At 46.4% G+C, this 24677-nt stretch overlaps 1 protein-coding gene across 1 annotated transcript in view; it reads left to right on the plus strand.

Annotated features, from left to right (window-relative positions):
* POLA1 (DNA polymerase alpha 1, catalytic subunit) overlaps nt 1–24677 on the plus strand; it is a 2033948-nt gene that overhangs the window by 1237935 nt on the left and 771336 nt on the right. Inside the window, exon 27 of the mRNA XM_086934515.1 lies at nt 19303–19335. Within this exon, the coding sequence (XP_086790641.1) occupies nt 19303–19335 (33 nt within the window). The remainder of the gene's footprint in view (nt 1–19302; nt 19336–24677) is intronic.

Below are 24677 nucleotides of genomic sequence, written 5' to 3' on the forward strand. Positions count from 1 at the left end.
GGGGTAGTATTCCAGTTCGTATGACACCTTACTCGACATGTTTTGATAATGCTATGCCAAAGTTAGCAATAACCGCGAGGATTATAATGCACTTAAGAGTATATGGTATAGCGTTATCATGGAAACAGCTAAAGGACTTGGTTCTGAAAGCTGCAGACAGGCTCAGCTCATGCTAGAGCACCATCTCACATAATTCCAAGCACTCTGCCTCCAGGATTGTTCAGGCCTGCTATAGGAGTGACTTATAGGAGTATATGTGTCCATTTTAGGGTTAGATATAGGTATGCTATATCTAAAGCAAAGGGTGATTACACCAGCTTGCCTCAGCTGTGTTACCAGCCAGTTGTGTCTGTTTAGATGGCCAGCCAGGGGTGGCACAATACATGCTGCAGCCCCTGGTAGGCCTTGGGTACACTTATGCCCTGGGTACCTAAGGTACACTGTACAAGGACTTACAAGAGTGACCCAATACCAATTGGTAAATGCACCTAAAGTACATGGATGTCAATTTAGAGAGAGAACAGCTAGACTGTGGGTCTGATTAGCAGGCCCACAGCCAGGGAAAGTCGTAAACAAGTGAAGCAAAAAGCAAAAATCTGGGGTGACCATAGGATTGCAGACCCTACTCTCCTACATACTGGATTGTATGCTCAAGATTCTTGCCCCCCCAATTGTAACCCTGCCAATCACACAAATAAAGATAGGAGGTGAAGGAGAAAGGGTGGAGAAAAAGAGAGAAAGAACAGATTCTTCAGAGTCTATAAAAGGCGAGGCAGAGGTAGAGGAAAGAAGCCATCGGTCCCCAAGATAAAGATAACACCTTCTATGAATTCATACTATAATGTTCTTGCCGCCCGCGCCTGTTGTGTTCCCAGCAGAGAAGGCTCTTGTTCCAATACTACTGGAAGGATGGAATCGAAACAATCTCAAAATAAGGCACCACTGGCTGTAAAACACAATTTTCCCCTATACTCCCAGCCCCTGATAGCATGACGGCGGCACTGCCTGGGTGTTTTTGTGGTCCCCAGATATTGGTTCATCCTGCGATTTCTATATCAAATAGTTTTGGTGTCCTAGAGGTGCAAGATGGTGAGCCGGATCTCTGTCTGGAGTCAACAAAATAAGCAACACTCCATATCCCTCTACTTCTAGCCCAGGATCAGTGGCTGATATTCTTCTAGTACTCAAAGACAAGGTAGAGAGTAGATTTGCTGTCTCTGAGAACAACCAAGCGGCAATACAGGCATTGTGTGCTGTATTAGCTCATAAACTGGAAGATGTATCCTTAAGAACTGACGCTCTCGAGCAGGAAATCACGAAAATTAAGAAAGCAATCAAAGCTTCCTCAGCAGAAATGGCCAAATTAATAAGCCAGAACAAGGAAATGGCTGGAAAACCATTCCAGAAGGAACAATTTGAGACTGATTAATGTCCCTGAAGCTTTAGAAGGTTCTGATCTTAAGGGGTTCATGATATCACTACTAAAACACTGCTAAAATCCCCAAATATAGACCTGGTACAAGAAATACATCGTGCACATTGGGACCCTTATAAAAGGGATCTAGTAAAACACATACACTGTTAAGGAGGCAATCCTATCAACAGCACTGAAGGAAGGGACACTTATCTAATGTCCTTTCTAACTCTTTTTAATTTAATATCTGAAAGAAACCGGTTAGTATTAGATTCCTTACCTTAGAATATCCCCAGGCGTCAGACTGGATCCGGAAAATTTTGCGTACCAGTACCCCTGCGCGTCGGTAGGCGTCGTCTGCGCGTCCGTCGTCGACGTCGTTGGCGCCGGGATGACGTCGTCGGAGCACTTGGACGCCGCCCTCGTGCGCTGATGTCAGTTCTTCTTTTTTCCGCGCCAGCAATCGCAGGTCCGGAGAAAGTGGTACCCTTTAGTCACTTTTTGACTAAGCTTTTTCTATCCTTTTTGGATCCGTTTCGAGTCGCACGACTCCATCGGTGCCGGTAGGGATGCCCGTGTTCAAGCCCTGTGCCGACTGCAGCCGACTGATGTTGGCTACCGACCCCCATCGCCGGTGCCTACATTGCTTGGGGCCCCACCGAGATGACAAGTCGTGCCCTGACTGTCTCGCCTTGACGTTGAAGGCAAGGCCGGAGCGGTTCCGTAAGCGCCTCGAGCTACGGCAGTCGGCCCGCGCCGTTCGAGGTCCCGGTCCGGAAGGAGGTCGAGGGACCGGTCTCGGGCCCGATTCATCACAGCTCGGCGAGTCGACACCACTTGTCGGGCTCCAAGTCCTCAGGTAAGCGGCACTAGAAGTCAAAGAGGCGACATAGCTCTTCTGACTCCCCCAACAACCCCCCTCTCCAGAGCCTCTACTGTCGTTTAATGAGGATCTCACGGACGTCCTGTTGGGCACCTGGTCCAGGCCCTCTACAGGTTCCCCTGTAGATAGGAACGTCGCTAGGCGCCACCGCCCTGCTCCGGGCGACCCTAGTTTCTTGTCCACCCATCCCTGCTCCGGGCGACCCTAGTTTCTTGTCCACCCATCCCACCCCGAGAGCCTGGTTATCCAGGCCTCTACTTCCCAATTCGCATTCCCGACTGCACCACCTGATCGGGTATCCAAGAGGTATGAGCAATTCGGAAAGATGTTCTCCTTGTGAGAAGTTGGCCTGATATATGATGCTCACTAGTTCTAGTGATCACCTTGTATCAGTCCAAACAACCCTTATGGTGATTGGTTGTAAGCCAACCTTCTAGACCAGCTATCCTAGTGGTAGCGTGGACAAAGCAGTCTTAGGCTAAACTCCTTTGGCATGTGAAGCCAGCTGTATTACCATATGTAACCCCCTTGAACACCAAGTGAAAGAACACCACACACAGGATATATATTCAAAATATATATGTATTTATTACTACAAATAGTCCCCTGAACTCTTTATGAGCACAGAAGCAAACACGCTAAAACAATGCAATTGATAAGTATACAAAAGTGGCACAAATATGGATAGGCCCGGGTGGCCCCTAAAACCATATACTAAAGAAGTGGTATAAGTACCACGAGTCGAAAGGAAGTAAGGCCTAGGGTCTTGGGATTCGCTGGGGCTATGCTTTACTAACTCAAGTTAGGAACTAGGAGGCCCACGGCATCTGGTTTGCAGTCCGCAAAATTAGAAGCAGTTCACATTGAAACCAATGGATGCGTAAAAGTTAAAAAGGTGAAGGTACGAAGTCTTCCGTTCAGTCTAGGACTTAACCCTTTGGAATCTGGACACTAGGAGTGTTAAACTACTCGGGGGCACCGGAGTGCCAGCGTTACCTCACCCACAGGAAGCGGGTGCAGTGGAGCCAAAGTGTGTCGGGATTCTGCAGGAGTCCGGATGGAGCCTTGGAGTGTTGATGCTGCAGGCGACCTGATGTGAAGATTTCCGGTGGATCCAAGGGTAGATCTGAAGTGATGAAGACCTGAAAGCAGAGGGGACAATGTTCAGTCACTAGCCAGTGACCGGCGTGGAACCAGGAAGGAACCGGGTGTTGTCGGGTGCCAACAGGTGATGTCGTGAAGCTTGTCTCTTCAGCAGCGTGGACTAGGCGACGATGACGACGACCAGGAGTCACTCACGAGCTGTCCCACGTAGGCTCTAGTTGATGGCGGAGTTGGCTTCTTGATCGGAGCAAACAGGCCTTGGCTAATGCAAGCCACGCAGGAAACAGAGAAGGCTTCTCACTCTAACCAGCAAGCTCAGAGGGGTTTCTGCTTTTGGGAGCAGCAAGGGCCAGACTGGAGCAACCAGACTAGCGGTGGAAAGTTGTCGTTTGGTCGCCAAAATGGCTACTAGCCAACAGACTAGTAACCGGATAGGCGCGTCGAGTGGAACAAAGCAGAAGGGCCCCACGCAGATCTTGTGAGAGTTGGAGGGCTGGTCCTTGGTGCAAATGTAGCTCGGTGGTGGGGCTTCTCAAGACCCCAAGCACAGCGATGAGGGTACCTCAGGGGCTGCGCAATCAGCTTCTCGTGGACTTTTCAAGAGGTCCGGTCCCACGTCCCAGGGCGCCTCCACTCGTCTCAGCGTAGTAGGGACTGTGGATCGGGCTGTTAGATGTCTGGGAGTCTGCTTCTTGTCAGGCTCTGGGCTCAGGCTCTGGCGGGAGGCGGCGGCAAAGCAGTCGTTGATTGCTGGATGTTGCTTGTGTTCACAGGGTGGCCACTCCTTGGCCACAAGGGAGATTCTTCAGTCTTCTGAGCAGCAGAACGTCTAAGGTCCAGAGTTTCTTCTTCTTCTTGTCTAATTTCAAGGTAATCTGCCGTCTTGGGGCTCAGCTCCTACTTTTAAGCCAAATCTAGGGGCTGGACTACCTACTAGGTCCCTCCTATGGGTGGGACCAGAAAGGGGGTGGTTACACCCCCTTTCCTTTGTCCAGTTTCGCGCCAGAGCTGGGGCTGGAGTGCCCCAGCACCGGTTTGAACTGGCCTATGCTCGGGGACACCTTGTGTGCCCCGGGCATGTCTGATTCTATTCAGCCCTACCTAACCAGATACACAAAATCCTGTCTGGGGTGGTGCTAGCACCTCCCAAGGCAGGAAACCCTTTGTCCAAGCCTCCCTCGCTCGAAGGACTCCCAGCAGCAGGAGGTCAGACTTGTGTCTGTGGTGGCAGCATCCATTTTGTGATGCTGAGGCTCTGTTTAACTTTAACTGGGGTTCAGGTTCTCTACATGTTGTGTCCCTCTAGAAGGGTGGAATGCTACCCCCGTCGCCAGAATTGGCGAGGGGGTAGTATTCCAATTCGTATGACACCTTACTCGACATGTTTTGATAATGTCAAACCAGAGTTAGCATTTAACCGCGAGGTTCATAATGCACTTAAGAGTATATGGTATGACGCTATCAGGAAACAGCTAAAGGACATGGTCCCGAAAGCTGCAGACAAGCTCAGCTCATGCTACAGCACCATCTCACACATAACCAAGCACTCTGCCTCCAGGATTGATAAGGCCTACCATAGGAGTGACTTATAGGTTACTGTGTGTCCTTGTATGTGTTGGATATAGAAATACTATACCTAAAGCAAAGGGTGATTATACCACCTTGCCCCAGCTGAGTGATCAGCCAGTTGTGTCAAATAGTAAGGCCAGGCCAGGGGTGGCACAATACGTGTTGCAGCCCCTGGTAGGCCTTGGATGCACCTTTGCCCTGGGTACCTAAGGTACACTGTACAGGGGCTCGCAAGGTGATCCATGATCCAATTGGTATGTACCTAGAGTACATGGTGTCCTTTTTAACAGAGAGAGCAGAGGGCCTGGGGTCCTGCATAGCAGGGTCTCAGGTCAACTAAGTCGAAAACCAGCTAAACACTAGGCAAAAAGTTGGGGTAACCATAGTCAGATGTCCACTTTCCTACAACAGAGAGAAGGCAGGAGCACTTTTGGCATGGAGAGCCAGGGCAGAACGTGTAAAAAACCACAATAATTATCAATGAAAATGGGGAAACATCGAACAGACTGGTGGACATGCAAGCTTGGATCATTTCATTATTCTCGGAGTTGTATAAGGATGAAAGTACACCTAATACGGAGACCCTTAAGATCTGGCTGAGGGAGCAATCCCTTTCGATTCTAACAGCTGAAAGCTGTGACTGCCTAGATGCCCCAATAACCGAGGGTGAGATTAGAGAGCAAATCAGAAAGTGTAAAAACAACAAAGCAGCAGGCACAGATGCACTTCCTAGTGAGATATATAAACTTCTGCAGGAAGAGCTGGCCCCGATTTTGGGTTTTTTATTCAATTCAGTCTATCAGCTAGAGGGCAAGATACCTAGCTCATGGAGAGGCAACTATTGTGCTTATTCTGAAACCCGGAAAGGATCCGCAAAGGATGGATTCCTATAGACCGATCGCCCTGCTGAATGCTGACTATAAGATGTTTATGAGCATCTTAGCAGGGTGGTTGTTCAAAATCGCTTCACAGCTGATCAATGCCGACCAGAAAGGCTTTATTTCTAATAGATACATACAAGAACAAACGCAGCAACTAATTGGCAATAAAGATCTTGCCACAGCTCGATCCGAACCTTTGGTCGTAGTGGCATTAGATGCGGCCAAAGCGTTTGATAGTCTGTGGGGTTTACCTTTGGGTAGTGTTAAGGTCAATAGGTTTTGGGCCTATTTTTATCCAGAGTCTGGTAAATTATCAGGGGGCCTACGCTAAAATAATATTAAATGGGGTCTTAACATCTAACTTTGACATTCTAAGAGGAATGAGACAGGGCTGCCCCCTTTCACCCCTATTTTTCAATATTTATATAGAACCCCTGGCTCGAACAATAAGGCCAGATCTGATTACTTCCTTTAAATCTCACCAATACAGCAGCAAGGTCTCTTTATACGTGGATGATCTGCTACTATATATGGATAACCCAGCGATGGCAATACCAAGGGTTGAAGTCTTGTTAGAGGAATTCTGAGCTTTTTTAGGATATCTAGCTAATACCTCTAAAACGGAGGTGATGCTCTGGAATATAGACAACTGGAGTCAAGAGTTTAAATACTTGGGTATTACAATCATTAAAGAGATTGACAGAATTCTGCAGGTCAATCTAAACATGACTATAAAAGAAGTTGACCGATTATTAGCCAGGTGGAAAAATCTTCCTTTAACAATCTACAGCAGGGTCAACCTAGTCAAAATGGTAGTTCTCCCTAAACTAACATATCTCTTTAATACCATTCCCCTTACCTTTCCAAAATTAGACCTCCGTGAAATCCAGAGTAAGATCACAAGTTTTATCTGGGCCCATAAAGGTGCCAGACTGGCTTGGAAGAAGCTCAGGCGCAGGCTGGTTAAAGGGGGTTGGCCCTTCCGGATATTAAATGGTACTGTATCGCTTTTCAATTAAAACATATCATGATGATGCTCACGAAACCAGATGAGTCCACTTGGGGCAAAATTTTGGCAGAAATAAGGCAGGAGGGGGGGACAGGTTTCCTATATAAATTCGGAGCACCTAAGTACTTCAAAAAAGTGTGATTTAAAGTACTGAAGGATGCCCTTAGTTTGTGGCATAAGGTTAGAAGTAGATGGGGGATAGGGTATTACTCCGAGTTTACCCCAATCTGGATCTCCCCTAGGACACAGGAATGCCTTAAAGATAGCCTTGCAACATCAATCAAAAGAGCAGGTATCACCACTTGGTCAGATTTGGTATCTTCTGAGGGTGTCCACCCATGGGAGGCTTTGAGGGCTAGGATTGGAAGTGGCCTCTACAGATTTAAATATATGCAATTATTTTCTTTGTTTGCTTCGGAGAAGAGTGAAATACAAGGCATCTGGGAGGTGGAGCAGTCCTTCCAAGATGTAAATCCTAAAAGCAAGGAAATCTCAAAATGGTATAAGATGTTTGTAGAGGCAGAGGACAAGGAATACCCCCCTCCACATCTTAAATAGAATCAGGTCCCCTTGGAATGTGATATTGAAGATCTTTATGAACCCTCCTTGAAGCTGTTGTACAAGTATGTTAAACTGGCAAACCTTAAGAAGAATCCTCTATTTGTTATTAATCAGCTATACAACACCCCTGCCAGGATAGCAAGGTTCGCTCCTCTCTCCAACCCCAAATGCCCAAGATGTGACCTTATCTATGCTAACGATTTACACATATTTTGAGTGCCCCAGACTCTTCGCCTTTTGGAGGGGAGTTGAGGAGGCCTTATGTGGTTTTTTCAGGGAGAAAATCATTTTTAAATAAGACTCTAGTATTATTTGGGGATGATAGTACGCTAAGCAAGAAGTTGAGACATACACATAGATGCTTAATGTTGTACCCGGTTTTAATAGCATGAAGGGAAATATGTTTGAAGTGGAAAGACCCTTTGCCCCCCAAGCTTCAGGTTTGGGTCAAAGCTGCCTCCATAATGGCTAGATTGGACCAGGGAATTGATAATGACAACTGTTTGAATATCTCGCAGGCCTTTACAGTGTGGGGTAGATGTCTTGGTTTTGTGTAACACCTTCTGGTCCTATGATTACACCAAGCCACCAACAAAGGGGCAGGTCTGGTTTCGGGCATTAGACTAAAGCAAATGCAGTAGGCGCATGGCGCACAGGTCGGAAGGGCAGCTACCCAAGAATTGCAGAAGCATACTTGGTGAGATGAGGACAGAGGACAAAAAAAATTTAAAAAACACTGCTCGCAGGCAGCCCTTTATATGCTCACAAAAATGCTGATTATCTTGAAAATGAATGTCAAGAAAAATATGAGTTAATATACTTTCACATAAACATTACTGGTGTCCTTAAACATATGTTCTCCCCTCTTGGTTTCCCTTATCATAATCCTAACAGAGCTTTTAAACATTAACCTTCTTACCCTGAGTGTGTTAGGGTTAATTGCTCTGTTCCCATGACTTCTTATCTGACTCTGTATACTCTTGACTAAAGGTACCTTTGACAACATATTTCCCAAGTCATGTCTCGATTCACAATGGGAATAGGATACATGTTTGTGAGCTGTCATCGTAAACTCTTCAAGGCATGTTAAACATGTTTTCCTATTTAACTAAAACTTGCTGATCTTTTTTCTGCTTTCTAGTGAAATTCTCACCTACTTTGCGTCCTTGTGAAGCTTAGGCTTGTGCTGCTCTTTAACTACGTATAGTTCTGCACCACTCTCTACTGATGTCTGTGTGGTGAGATTTCTTTGCATTTTATACTTTCCTTAACATTGTGAAGGAGATGGTTCGCATTGATGTGGTCATGGAGTTGAACATGGACTACTTTTTCAATGATATTGGCAATGAATAATAGGGGATTGATAGTCCAGTAGTTGGTAAGTTCATCGGGATCTAGTGTAAGTTTCTTTAGGAGTGGAAGGATCTGTCGGGTCTTGAGAGCTTGTGGAAGATGCCTTGTTTGAGTGAGGCATTAACAATGGTAAGTTGCAAGATAGCATCACCAGAGAGAGCTTTGATGAAGGACAATGGTAAGACATCTTCATAAGGAAAGTGGCTTTGAGTAAATTGAGTACGTTAGCCAGATCTTTAAGAAATAGGGATTTGAAGGCTGACTATTTGCTAGACTCTATAGTAAGGGTGGGTGAATGACATGAAGCAGGCTCGGTATTGTCTGTCCTGTTAGTTCTGTATGTTTTCACTGAAGAAGAAATTGATGGCATTTTCCTTTTCTGTGGAGTGAGGATTAGGTGGGTCTGGTGGGGGTTGATGCAGTGCTTGAACAGTGTTCTGCGTGTGCTGATGGATTCACTGATAGTGTAGTACTTTTGGCTGATGTAATGAGTTAGCTATGTATGTTGCATGGAGGGACTCAGGAGTTTAGTTTCTCTATCATTTCTTCCTGCCTGGAGATGAAGCATTTTTTTGTTGTTGTCAGAAAGGCCTTTACAATGAGATCAGCTGAAGGCTTTGACTGGTACTTGGGTGAGCTGCGAGGCTGGATAGGAAATTCCTGAAAAGGCTTCGGCAAAAACTGATCATGCAGCCATTTTTTTCTTAATATCATGGTTGCTTGCCTCCTGCTGACAAACAAACTTTCCCTCTCCCGTACGTTATAAGGAATTGTAATTAGCTTTAGTGATTATTTAAATAAACATTCACGTGTCCAAGACCCTTCAGGCCATCTGCTTACAAGGAAAAAAAGATTATGCAGCAGGCTGGCACCTCATGAAGGCAGACAGGCAGGGCTGTGATCTAGTCAGTCACGCTAGTCCATCTCCTCAGAAAGACTGTCTGGCTTAGGACAGAGGCTCGACTTTGAAATACTGGCATGGCCTTGAAGGAGTAAGTCACAGGTCCGTGACATTGAAAAGGAAGAAGGCTCTGGAAACTGAAGCCCAGCGGACACATGCTGTGGACAGCGTGCATTCAGTCCCAATGTTTTAGCGAACTGCAGCACTACTCCCATTTGGCTAGGAGAGGTGGGCCTACCAAGGGAAGCCAAAACTACAAGTCCAATAATTAAATGTGTTTCAGTTAAAGCCAGACTTGGTAAACCTCACAGATCACACTTACTGAATGCAAAATGCTTTTAGAAATTGGCAAATATTTTCAGAACTGTGGTGCTTAGGCAAATAAAACTTTTCTAGAATGCTACCTTTGAAGAATGTATGTGGCTCATTTTACTATTAAATATTACCATTTACATTAGTATAAAATACCTGTGGCGTATTTTGGGTTACACCTCTCCAATACCCACGTTAGTTAGCTTATCTTTTTTGCATTGATATTAAAACACAAAGCGGGGGAAAGAGCGCTAAAAACCATTGTTAATGATAATAAACTCTGGAAAGTGCAAATAGCTGTCAAGGGTTTTCAGTCTTTGTTTAAGGATTGCGTTTGTGTGTAACATAACTGGTGCTCACGTAAAGCCTCAAATACCTTTGCAGTGAAAAAACAGATCACCAGCAACCATGCACTTTCAGTGGTTGTGAGAAAAACTGTTAAATAACCTCTCAATAAAGCAGCACATCCAGTTTCAAAATCAACCAGCATTAACGAAGAAACAGGAAAATCATTATAGGCTCTAGCCTCCCAAAAAAAACTCTTTCATGCGCTCGTCAACTTTTCATTGAGGTTACACAGTGGTGTAATGCAATGTATATGCCCCTTCCTCCACCTCAAAGAATGTGAAGAGCTCTTCTCTGTCTCCCATATCTCACAGATATTAGTTGTTCTTTTCCGACATTTTTTTTGTGGAAGCAACTTTTTTTTTTTTTTTGTGAATGTGTGCACAATGAAAGGCCGACTTCTGTAGTAGGGGATCTCTGTGTATAGTCATAATCTAGTGAATAGTCCCGCCCATGTGCGTGGAGCCCGGAGCAATCAAAAATAATCTCTTAAGTTGTCAAAAATTGCAGACCTGCACAGACACTTAAGAGAGAATTTAAAGACAGATAATGCAGCCTATATCCACAGGCTACACTGTACAGTACTTCAACTAGACAATTCCACCAAAAATCCACAAACAGCACAGCATGTCCAGTGTTTTCCACAGAGAAAATCCTTCCCCTACCAGCCAAAACCTCTGGAATGATAGAGAAAGTAGTGGACAGACAAGCCCCATATGCTGCCATTATGTGGCTCAGAACAGGATACTGTGCCTTTAAGAGAACCTTCCAGAACTCTCTCAGTATCCCAGAATGCACAGCAGGTCCCTTTTACTTTCAGTTCTTTTTTCCGGCTCCTGCAAGCAGGACCCTGGACCATTGAGCTCCCCCTTTCTAGGGTTTATTTGCAATTTTTTCACTTTTCAAGTGTTTGAGTGCTTTTATTTGAAGTACTTTGGTGCTTTCTTCCTTGTGTGTGTCTTTGAGCACTCTTTTATTTGTCACAATGCCTGCTTTGTTTGACAAATGCCCAGAGTGTTCGAGGAAGAAGGCCAAGTCGGACCAACACGAGGTGTGCATCATCTGCCTTCTTATCTCATGTCCCGGGGAGTGTGACATTTGTCAGTCCTTTTCCAGCAGGACCCTGAGAGATAGGATGAAGATCAGGCTCCAAGGCCTGGAAGATAGACTGAAGTCACAAGGTGGGTCTGGGGATACTTCATCTGCCCATGCTGAGGCCTCTGGAGGGCTCTCCAGGGGCAGGAAGACCAGCAAACGTCCATGTTCTCCGCCGGCATCGATAGCACCGACGACGGCGTCAAGAGGGATGACAACAGTCTGTTCCCCTTCTCCCCAGGGCTCTGGGTCGAGGCGACGTCGACGTTCGGCGTCAAAGGATCTGACTAGACCACCGTCGAGATCAGCGTTGACGATATCTTCATCGCCGTTGAGTCATCGGCGTCGAGAGGCGACCCGGCGCTCGCCGTCGAGGCGACACCGCCTATTGCCGTCGGCGAAAAGGAGGAGGTCGTCGTCGAGGGGATCCTTGACATCGAGGTCTCGCAGGCGTTCGCCGTCGAGACGGAGGCGTTCGCCGTCGAGACGGAGGCGTTCGCCGTTGAGACGGAGGCGTTCGCCGTCGAGACGGAGGCGTTCGCCGTCGAGACGGAGGCGTTCGCCGTCGAGAAGAGGGCGTACGACGTCGAGAGAACGACGGTCGCCATCGAGGCGGCGTTCTTCGACGCCAATGAAGTGCAGGAGGAGTTCTGGCGCCAGGAGTTTCTCTGGGTCCGCTGGGACCCGCTGGCGTGCACCGATAGGCTCTGCCTCGCCATCGCCTCCGCCTAAGAAGAGAAGGGAGTCACAGGGCTCTGTGTACTCCGAGGTATATATACCTCCTAAGCCGAGGACACCTTCCCCTCCTCCTCCTTTGCCCAAGGATCCTCCACTGCAGAATCCCACTCCGCCTCCGCTTCCGCCGCCCCCTCCTCATTTTCATCCTCTGCTTCTGGACTGCCTTTGGTTCCGGCAAGGACGGCTTCACTACCACGAACCCGATGCTGCCTAAGGGGACTCCTCAGCCGAGGCCCCCGGTCAGGCCGCAGTCACCTGCTCCTGTGAGGCCTGTGGAGCGTCCAAAGTCGCCTGCTCCTGTGAGGCCTGTGGAGCAGCCGAAGCCAAGGATATCGCGTTCTCGCTCCGACCGGAGGGGGAGATCGCGTAGTCGTCACCGGTCGTCGACAAGATCAAGATGACGCCACAGGAGGCGCAGATCCAGATCCCACACAAACTCTTCTGGGACCAGGGAATACTCGCCGACTTTGTCGGAATTCCCGGGGACGAGGGTGTCGCCTGTCCATGACATTGTCTCATTCCAAGATGTTCTGCTGAGGGGTGTGGCTAAGTTGGGCATCACGGTGACGGTGCCTACGCCCACGACGTCCGTGATTTTCGAGACGCTACATAAAAAGAACCTGTCTCGACCTTTGCTGCCTCTAGTACCAGGTTTGGTGGAGCCTGCCAATGAGTTGTTTCTCACTCCGGCGGTGAAGAAGGCGGCCCCCTCCAGGCTCCTCAAGAAGTACCGGGCTCCGGATTCTGACCCGGCTTTTCTTAGGATGGATCCAACACCGGACTCTGTCATAGTGACGGTAGCTAGGAAGTGGCACTCCACCACCCCTTCGTCTACAGTGCCTCCTGATAAGGAGAGCCGCTGGATAGACTCGGCTGGCAGGAAGGTCTGTGGGACAGCGTCTACCACGATGAAGGCGGCCAGTGCCGCGGCCTTGCTAGGGCGATACGACCGAGCCCTATGGGAGTCCCTCCAGCAATTCGCAGAGCTCCTTCCTCGAGAGACGAAAGAAGATTTTCAGGAGATCCTGAATGAGGGATGGTGGTGTCGAACCAGCTCATCAGCGCGGCTGCTTATGTGTCCTTTCTGGCGGCGCATGGGTACTGCCAAGGTGTCAACCAACGGCGCCACGCTTGGCTTCGACTTTCGTCTCTCAAGCCATAGGCTCAACAACGGGTGGCCAACCTGCCTTTCTCGGGGGAAACCCTGTTTGGCAAGCATGCGGACGACTAGATGGGCCGCATGAAAGCGGAGGCCGAGACCCTGACGGCCATCGGGTTGGAGAAGTCCAAGGAGAAGAAGACCTACCGCCCGTTCCTGAGACGGTACGGGGCGCAGGGCAGAGGGCGAGGACAGGCTTCGGGACAGCAGCAACAACAGCAGCAGCAGTTCCGGAGGCCCTTCCAGAAGCGCCAGAAGGGCAGAGGCGGGCAGCAGTCCGCAGCAGCGGACAAGGGCCCGGCCGGGTCTAGGCCCTGAGTGGTTACTTCCCCTGCATCAGTTACCCACTCCGGTGGGAGGGAAGCGTTCAATTTTTTGTGGCAGAGTGGAGAAAAATTACTCGGGACAAGTGGGTGCTGAATATTGTTTGCAATGGATACAGTCTTTGGTTCACCAGCCCGCCTCCAGCAATTCCACCAGTCAGCGCGCAGTTTTGACTGCGTGAGCTCCAGGCGGAGGCTGATACCCTGTTAAGGAAAAGGGCGATAGAAGACGTACCTCTGTCTCAAAGAGGAAGAGGTCTGTACTCACGGTTCTTTCTGGTTCACAAGAAGAACAAGAACGAGTTCAGGCCCATTCTGGATTTGCGACAAGCAAACAAGTGGATTTGCAGAGAGAAATTTCGCATGCTGTCGTTGCACCAGATTTATCCTCAGCTGCAAGAGGGAGACGGGCTATGTGCTATAGACCTACAGGAGGCTTACTTCCATGTGCCCACTGCACAAAAACGCAGGAAGTTCCTGCGATTCCAAGTCTGCGCCAATCATTATCAGTACACAGTACTGCCATTCGGACTGAAGTCTGCGCCCAGAACATTCTTGAGGTGCATGGCAGTGGTAGCGGCACACCTGAGGAAGAACAAGGTGTTCGTCTACCCGTACCTGGACGATTGGTTGATCAAGGCCTCTTCATTCTCTGAAGCTCAAGCGCACTTCCAAAAGGCGTGCGTTCTCTTGAACAAGCTGGGGTTGCACATCAACATGTCCAAGTCTGTCACGACTCCGGTCCAGTGCATACTGTACTTGGGAGCCTTCATCAATACGCTGTCAGCAAGCGTGTCTCCTTCGGAGGGGAGACGATTATCACTCCTTCGGAAGGCTCAGGCTCTTATGACCGCTCCATCTACCGCTCCATCTACAACAGTGAGGACGGTGTCTTCTCTACTGGGGTCGATGGCCTCTTGTACCTTCCTCACGCCACACGCACGACTGCATATGAGACCATTGCAGGAGTGCTTGGAGGATCAGTGGGATCAGAGGAAAGGGTCTTGGGACGACAAGATACGACTGTCTCTACATGCTCTTCAGTCTCTGAAGTGGTGGTGTTCAGCAGAGATTCTCCACCGAGGGGTTCCCTTCCACAAGGACATTCCCACGCAGACTATCGTGACGGATGCGTCTCTCCACGGCTGGGGGGCACACTCCAGAGACTTACAGATACAAGGAATGTGGTCCCCGACGGAGTCCAAGTATCAGATCAATATCCTGGAACTCAGAGCTGTTCACTTGGCGCTAAAGGCCTTTCATCTGTCCTTCCAGACCAACTCTCTGCTTGTACAGACGGACAATACGACCACGATGTATTACCTCAACAAGCAGGGGGGCTCGAGATCACGCACTCTGTCTCAGGAGGCGCAGGCGATCTGGCGCTGGCTTCTGGCCAAAGGACTGACGATAACGGCTACCCATCTACCAGGTGTGCAGAATGTTCAGGCGGACGCACTGAGCAGACTGATTTAGGAAAACCACAAATGGGTCATAAACGACGAAGTACTAGGAGAAGTCTTCGCAAGGTGGGGGACTCCAGACGTAGATCTGTTCGCCACTGCCGAAAACAGCAAATGTCGAGGCTTCGCCTCCAGGTACTACCAGCAGGGGACGCTGGGTAATGTGCTATGGATCAACTGGTCGAACAGCTTTCTGTACGCTTTTCAACCCATTCCCCTGATTCCGGCGGTGCACATCAAGCTGTCTCAGTCCAGGGAGCGGATGAACCTGCTTCACCGGTATCTCCTTCCTCACATACGGCTGCCGTGCCGGCCGGACCTTCTCACAAAGTTCAGGGGGCAGATGGTGCACCCCAACCTCTCGTCTTTGAGTTTGGCGGCATGGCTCCTGAGATAGTGCAATATGGCCATTTGAATCTACCAGAAGATTGTATGGACATATTGAAGGAGGCTAAGCGACCTTCCGCTAGGACTTCCTATGCTTACAAGTGGAAGAGATTCTGCATCTGGTGTAAGTCCAAGAACTATGATCTAACTACATGTAAGGAAGATGTCATCCATCCGTATCTTCTACATATGGCGCAGTCTGGCCTTAATTTCCATTTCATTAAGGTTCATCTCGGAGCGCTGACTGCCTACAGGAAATGCCCTTCACAGACTTCCTTCTTTCAGATCCCTGTGATAAAGGATTTTTTGGAAGGCTTGAAGAAAGTGTTCCCTCCTGTCCGGCTTCCTTCGCCTTCATGGTAATTGAATGTGGTGATGTCCAGATTGATGAAGGAGCCTTTTGAACCTATTCATAAGGCTTCGTTGCAGCACCTGTCCTGGAAGGCGGCGTTCCTCGTGGCCATCACATCGGCCTGTAGGGTGAGTGAAATTCAGGCGTTGTGTTGCCAAGAACCTTATACTGTATTTCATTCGGCTAAGGTTGTTATGCGTACTCACCCTAAATTTCTTCCAAAGGTTATCTCTGCTTTCCATGTTAACCAGACCATAACTTTGCCTACGTTTTTTCAGAATCCTTCGTCTCCAGCGGAAAGGTCTATGCATTCCCTGGATGTTAGGAGGGTGTGGAAATTTTATCTGGATAAAACCAAAGATATTCGTAGGTCAGACCAATTGTATATCAATTATGGATCAGTCAGGACCGGTCTTGCTACCTCAAAACAGTCCATCTCTAGGTGGATTGTGTCCTGTATACAATTGTTACAAGATGGCTAATAAGACCTTAGGGGGTAAACCTAAGGCTCATTCCACCAGGGGCAAAGCTGCTACGACTGCTTTGCTACGTAATGTTCCGATTGCAGAGATCTGAAAGGCGGCCACTTGGAAGTCGGTCCATACCTTTGCTAAGCATTACTGTCTGGACACTGATGCCTGGACAGACGCTCAGGGTGGGCAGGCTTCGCTGCGAAATCTGTTCGCGGAGTAGTGGTGTTATTTCTCTTCTCTCCACGGCCGCTTTGGTGTGGGGATGGGCTTGCCATTCTATTCTCTAGATTATGACTATGCACAGAGATCCCCTACTACAGAAGGAGTAGTTTCTGTCCTGTAACTCCAGTTCTGTAGTAAGGGTATCTCTGTTATAGTCATAAGCGCCCGCCCTCCTCCCCGGTGGAGAAAGATATTCATGTAAGGAATGCTACAGGTCTGGCGTGTTACGCCTTCAAAAAGAACTGAAAGTAAAAGGGACCTGCTGTGCATTCTGGGATACTGAGAGAGTTCTGGAAGGTTCTCTTAAAGGCACAGTATCCTGTTCTGAGCCGCATAATGGCAGCCTATGGGGCTTGTCTGTCCACTACTTTCTCTATCATTCCAGAGGCTTTTGCTGGTAGGGGAAGGATTTGCTCTGTGGAAAACACTGGACAAGCTGTGCTGTTTGCGGATTTTTGGTGGAATTGTCTAGTTGAAGTACTGGACAGTGTAGCCTGTGGATATAGGCTGCATTATCTGTCTTTAAATTCTCTCTTAAGTGTCTGTGCAGGTCTGCAATTTTTGACAATTTAAGAGATTATTTTTGATTGCTCCGGGGTCCACGCACATGGGCGGGACTATTCATTAGATTATGACTATAACAGAGATACCCCTACTACAGAACTGGAGTTACAGGACAGAAACTACTCCTTTCTTTTTAATTGTTTCATCATTTTCAAACTTGGTAACACAATCCACACAAATGCACTCCACACTATACCACATCATTTCAATCAGCATAATTACACTAAACTGCACACACTTCCACACTACACAATTCTACTCTACACATTTCCATTCCACATAATTCAAATACAAACCCATAATTCAAGACCACAATTGCACAACACACCTCCTATATCCAATCCAAAACACAGAAATCCACATCAAGCCACAAAATACCATTCCACTTAATTACACTCCATAACACACAATCCCACTTCACATAATTCCAGTACACTCAATAACACACAATTACTATCCACATAATGGATTCTCTATTGGCGAAGGATATGGAGCACCCCTGAGCTAGAACACTATAGAGAGGAGCTTAAATCAGTTTTGTCTATTCGAGGGGCGGGGAAGATTCCTTGGCTGTCCTTTATCCGGTATGAACTTTGCAAAATAGGGAGAAATGACCTGTGGGCTGCAGCTGAAGAGTCTTGCCCTACTATATCTAATCAATCTTTAACACTTCCCTTGAAATAACAGAGACTGGCAAATATGTTCCAGACAGCAGACTCATCTAGTCTCGCCTTCGGGTTTTTAGATATAAAGCAACACTATAGTTTGGAGCCTGTGTTAGACATCATTCAACCCCTTTTAGCCAAGAAACTGTTTCTCCAATTCAGGCACGGGGCGCTCCCCCTCTATGCATTTACAAATAATTGGGTGGGTGCAAAAAAGTTACTATGCCCCGGGTGCAAGATTGTGGAAGAAACAGAGATCCATGTGATCTTTTTTTGCCCCTTATATAGTGCTGCTAGATCTAAATGGGTTCTTCAACTCTGTAGGAACCTGGGCATAAGAAACTACAGAGAAGTCTAAAGGTTACTTAAGCATGATACCCATCCAGTCTTTGTAGTGTCAATTGCTAAATTTTTATTCGCAATGTGGAGCAAACGAAGATGCCTTGCCAGTAGTTAGAGTAGCGACTTTAGCCGTCGTCGCTCCTCTAAAAGTACAATTTCCCTGATTTTAATTGGTATTAATTGAAGCCTATTTCATTTTAATCTTTGCATGTGCTTATTTATATTTTTAAACAGTATGTGCCATAGGCTGATGCAATGTAATACGCCACTAATGTCGCCCTCAAATGTGATATTTGTATATGCTCAATGCACTTTATGGGTCACTGCCTCGGGCGGGCATGACCCTTTTCCCTTGCTACCTCTTTACTTTTGGGGTTATTACGCTAATATATTTTAACTGTTAGTGTTGTTCCTTTTTATACTTTTTTCTTCTATATTTTTTTTTATTTTAGGATGAGTATAAAAATGTTATATTATTGTACTTTAATGGCAGAAACTGCCGAAATAAAGTTTCTTTGATTGATTGACTATCCACATAATCACACTGCACACCGTCGCGTAATTCCACTACACAAACCCAATCCACACCACACAATTCCACAACTAACAATTGCAATCCAACCCACATATTTGTACTCCACACCACATACATCCACTCCAAACCAAAACATATGGGTAAAAGACATTATCACTTACAACACCAATAACTCTAACTTTCACATATGCGAGACCTATTGCATTGCAAATGCTTGTTTTTCTTAGGAAAGGAATATATTTGGAACTTGCAGATTTGTGTTTTCGTAGAGATGTGGGTGTTAATGTAATTCGAAAATTGAAATGTTTATAGAAGGTGCAACATAAAATCTACCCTCTACTTCTCTCATTACAAGACTTGCAATCGCTTGTGGAATCTGTTCTCATTTTGTCAGATTTTGTGTAGACCATTTCAATATATTAGCTTTGAATAAAACGTCTTCTTGTCTACTTGTTTGACAATACAAAAATACGTGCAGGTATTTCACTCCAATTTTATTTTTTTATCTAAAATATTGTGTGATTTTATTTTATTGTGGCAACTAAGAAAGGTGGCCGTCTCCTGGAAGGAAAAATTAAGTGTTGTTGCAATCAGTGTCGCCATGACAGTCATTGTTGGCTCTAAATTACTTCCTTTTTGTCTTTTTTTTTAGATTCTGCTACATACTCGCGATATGGTACAGAAGGTAAGCAAGTTGCTTGTTTTCAAGCACTACCAAAATGAGATGAAGGGAAGCAGACCACACCTGGTGAAGTTTCGGTATGGGAGTAAATAGCAACCCAAACACAGGAGAAAACATTTCTCCATGGTTGCCTTGCGTGGCGGTGTAATCCTTTCTAATGGGTTTATAACTTCATTCTTTTCCCAAGGCAGATATGATGCCGCGCTGCTTGAAGTCGGTCTGCTGGTGTTTCTAGCAAATTAGCAGCAGTGCTAATTAGACTTTACTCTCAGTTGTGCGGTATTGTATAGGCTTTACTGTTGTGTTTATTATGATTGTTTTCCTGGCACCTTTCGTTTTCTACTGAATGCTTTCCAGTGCGCGATACTTCGCTAAGTTTCAGTTGAAGGGAGAGGGAGGGGGTGTTGCTTCTACTTTTCTACTACAGAGCCAGTTAATACTGAGAATTGGAAGGTTGCATTGTATTTTGGAATTTAGGAGTAAAATGCGCTTTTAAGGAGTATGTAGGCAACTTTAATGGTCCGTGGTAGTAGTATTAAGCAGATGAAATCTCATTTCGTTCATTTTTGATACACTATGTAATGTCCTAACTTTTTATCTTGAAAAACCTCTTGCGATCAAGGAGTAACAAGTATTCTCCTTCTGGCCGCATACAGAATCGATCTGTACTTAGTAGCACAACTGTACCGTTGGAAGCACCGTGCTAGATCCTGCACATCAGTTACTTCAGCTTTTAGGTCTGTCCTAGAAACCGCTTCAGTGGTTTGTGTGCCTCATGTTTTACATAAAATTCATAACAAAAAGTACATCATATTATACGTGCTCGGTCACACCGTTTTATACGTTGGTCGTTTGAAGTGTCATTCATAGTTTGCTTAGTTCAGCATAGTATATACAACGAGGCAGTGGGTCGGCCCACTTCCACCATTGGCTCTCGCTGCACACTTTTTGCTTAAAAAGACCCCACTTAAGTGTCTGGACATTTAAATAAATCTCTCCTTTCATTTCATGGTTTTTTTTTCATTTTTGTGATGGGTAATTTTTGTGCAAAAGTGCTTGCCCCCCTTACACGGTGGCCTCTAAATTTTTTTCATAACTTTTAAAACCTTTGGGGAAATAAATTAATAGAAATTGCGGGCTTGTCATGTGGACATTTTGGCTTTGTTATTGAGGACTATTGACCTAATTGTTAGGAGTAAATCAGGCTCCAATGTGCGTATGGCCTTGATTTGTAATGGCTTCCTAATAATTCTTATTTGTGTCTGGGCAGGGTGAAAAATTACACTATAGCCTGCAGTCGTGGCCAGACTGGCCGTAGCGGGCACTGGGCGTTTCCCCCATGGTCGGAAAGGGTGGGGGACGATTTTGGTTCAGGGAGCTGGTTTGGGTTCCCAGTCCGGCCCTGCCCGCAGTGCATCCGGTTTCTGTAATTTTACCCACGTATTACCTGTGTACTTAGGTGGAATAATCTTAAACAACATTGTTGGAAAGAATGGAATTCAGGCCTATTGTGTGATGTTGAGAACGCAAGTTTAGTAGTACAATTTAGTGAAGGAAAAACGTTTATATGAGCTACAAAAGCTTATTTTTTTTGGTTTTAATTGGTCTGGAAAATATTTTTATATATAGAATGCCCACCTGTCTCATTTCCGGCCTATTTTGAAAATTTCAAGGCCTTTAAGTGCCTTTCTTAAGCTCAGATTTGCCCCTCCTACAGTGGGGTTTGTTGCGTGAATTTAACACATTCTGATCCCTTATTTGCAAGTCTACACATCTTTTACTCCATTTCCTGTCTGAGTTGTACATTCTCCATACTGTGATAGTGTCTATTGACTCTACATATGCGAACTTCCCAGGGTTACAGAATAATCTCTGAAGGGATTTCACATTTGCTTAAAAGTGAATTGCTTGGCGGGGAACTGAAAATGATAGTGTTTCACAATTGTCAGCTCTTTGACTGAAGTGGCACAAAAAGTGTAAAGCTCTGGCGAAACTGTATTGTGTACAGACCAAATCCCAATTAGTTGGTGCAGCTATGACCGGACCTAGTGGCCCATGGTGCAAAGTCTTTGATTTCTGTTCCTGTTGTGCAGACCTCTCCAAAAGGGTGCAGTTACCAGTGAAGACTTAGAAAAACTGGTCAGTTCAGTAATCTTTATTTCGAAGAATAAAAAATCCTCATAAAAATACATTACATAATAAAAATTCAATATATGACATTTCTGAACTTTTGATAAGTTAAAACTGTAGAAAGGAGAGGGTACAATTCATAAGGAGAATCTGATTATTTACAAAGATAAATTAATTTCTTGTATTTCTCAGTCTTACGGCTACTTTTAAAAAGCTTAAAATGGCACATAGAGTATGGGTATCACTAGCTTTCTGTAGGAAAAACAGTGCAGCTCTTGCGTGGCGAAATTTCTGTTTCCCTAGAATGTCAACCAAAAACAGACGCCTAGGATTTCTATAAAATGAACATAAAAGTACAAAATGAAGGGTGTCCTGCGGAGACCTATTGTCGCAGCCGCAGGCACCCTCCTGCTCAATTGTTACAGTAAACCCAGCGGGGTAAGCTAAGATGTTAGGTAACAAATTGAGCCTAAAACGGCACATTTAAAATCTGTCATTTTGGCTGTGCATCAGAAACCGATATGGTTCCATTCCCGCCCCATTTCTTACAAGGCCATGAGCTGCTATTGATTTCTTTACAGGGCCAAGACCCTTCTAACAGATTCAAATTTTTCTAGGAGCAATTTTTTCACCCTGAATTTACAACTGCTCGAAATCAAAGACGGGTCACTAAAAAGTTGGTACTGGTCTATATTCACTAAAGAATCTTTCACATATTTTAGCCAAGGAATGTGTAGCCCCTTATCCCTTTGCTAGCAGTCTAAGACAATTTACCTGGTCAAAGATGCCTCCGGGTTAGTCCAAATTCTAATCCATGCTATAATTGGCCTCAGCTTAACGTAGTCTGAGATGTATGGCATCCCCAGTTCAGCATGGGCAATTTCAGCAGAGGTGGAATGTGGGATTTTCAGGATTCTGCGGAAAAAATGTTCTTCCTCTAGTTGTAGTTGCTTGCAGTCCCTGAAACCCCACACTTCCGCACCATACAAGGCTTTTGCTGTGCTAATTGAGCCATATAACGCCATTATTAGTTCTGGACACCAGTGCCCCAGCCTACGAGCAAAGCCTAATAGGGCACCATTCGAGGAGACTAACTTGGTACAATGTTCCTCGAGGAGTTGGCTAAAGTGGATGTCACCATCAAATAGGAGACCCAGGTAGGGAAAAGTCTTTACTTTACCCAAGGTATGTGACCCTATCTTAAACACACACTTATTTGCGGGTTTTTTGCCAGCCACCATAACAAAGGATTTATTTAGATTGACAGATAGGTCTAGGTCGGCCATAAACTTAACAAATCCATCAACCAAAAGTTGTAGAGCCCTCGGGGTTCGGGCCAGCAGGACCGCGTCATCCGCGTACAATAGTACTGGGATTTGACGCGGTCCTACTCTGATCATTTTCCATCCTAGACTGACTCCAATAGGAAAGAACTCCAATAGATAAAATGGTTGCCTCCAAAAAAGATCAGAGACATTCCATATGTACTAACAGTAGGAATTTCCCACCCCTGAAGCACGTTTTTGAAGCTAATGAATATCAGCTGCAACAGAAAGTCCTTCCTGTTACACCTGCTAAAGCACTTCCAGAGGAGAGAAACTGGCACCCTTAAAGACAAAATTAGTAAACATGGAAGAACATTTTGTAGCACTACCCCTTCCCTTGTGCTGATTAAATTATCCTATACAGAAGCGATGGGACCATAGATTTTAGAATGTATTTCATTTTTTTTATCTCAACTTAGTTGTCTTAATTTTAGAGAAGTAGTCAAAGTCCATTGACAGTTATGCTTACCATTATTCAATTCTTCTTTGCTTCTCAATATTTGGTATACCACGTGTAGGAAGGTGGATACCTGACTATGGTTGCCCCCAACTTTTTTTGCCTGGTGTTTTGCTGGTTTTCCGACTTAGTTGGCCTGGGACCCTGCCAATCAGGACCCCAGGCCTACTGCTCTCTCTCTAAAATGGATTCCATGTACCTTAGGTACATTTCCAATTGGTACTGGGCCACCTTATCAGACCCTGTAACTCAGGGCATAGGTGTACCCAGGGCCTACCAGGGGCTGAAGCATGTGTTATGCCACCCCTGGATGGCCATCTAAATCTGACACAACTGGCTGCACGACAGCTTGGGCAATGTGGTGTAATCACCCTTTGCTATAGATATAGTATACCTATATCTAACCCTAAAATAGACACACAGATTCCTATCAGTCACTCCTATGGCAGGCCTTGACAATTCTGAAGGCAGAGTGCCTGGAATCGTGTGAGATGGTGCTCTGGCATGAGCTGAGCCTGTTTGCAGCTTGCGGAACCGAGTCCTAATAGCTGTTCCATGATAACGCATACCATATACTCTTAAGTGCATTATAATCCTCGCGGTTAAATGCTATCTCTGGTATCGCTTTATCAAAACATGTCGAGTAAGGTGTCATACGAATTGGAATACTAACCCCTCGCCAATTCTGGCGTCGGGGTTAGCATTCCACCCTTCTAGAGGGACACGACATGTATGTAACTGTGAACCCCGGTTAAAGTTAGCTCAAGCCTCAGCATCACAAAATGGATGCTGCCACCACAGACACGAGTCTGACCCCCTGCAGCTGGGAGTCCTTCCAGCGAGGGGAGCTTGGACAAAGGGTTTCCTGTCAGGGGCGGTGCTAGCACCATCCCAGACAGGGTTTTGTGTATCCTGGGTAGGCAGGGCTTTACAGGAAGGTGACTGCAAGTGGCACCCCGGTGCTCACTACGCATCTGCCGGCTAGAACCAGTTCCAGGGGCACACCAGCCTCTGGCCTGGGGAAAGTCCGGCATGGGAGAGGGGTGTAACCACCCCCCTTCCTGGTCCCACCCCTAGGGCAGGACCTAGTCGCGTACCCATCCCTTTCTTTAGGATAAAGGCAGGAGCGGGGACCCTTCCAAATTAGATCATCTTTGAATCAAGAAACTACTTTCTACGAAAGGAACTCTCGACTTCTTCTCAAGATTTCTCCCTTGTGGCTAAGGAGTAGTCACCCTGCATCCGCAGGCACCATCTAAGAACTCTGCGGTTTGCTGCACGTCCTTCCTCAGGAATCCGACCGACCAGCACGACGAGACCCGGCTTCCCTGGCACCTCTGACCTCTACCTACCTCTACAGCTAAGCTGAGAACCGTAGGTGCGACGAGACCTCGAGGGACCGGCCATCATCAGAACTGCACAACTTCCATCCA

This window comes from Lissotriton vulgaris, chromosome 8, assembly GCF_964263255.1.
Source record: "Lissotriton vulgaris chromosome 8, aLisVul1.2, whole genome shotgun sequence".
Classification (NCBI taxonomy): Eukaryota; Metazoa; Chordata; class Amphibia; order Caudata; family Salamandridae; genus Lissotriton; species Lissotriton vulgaris.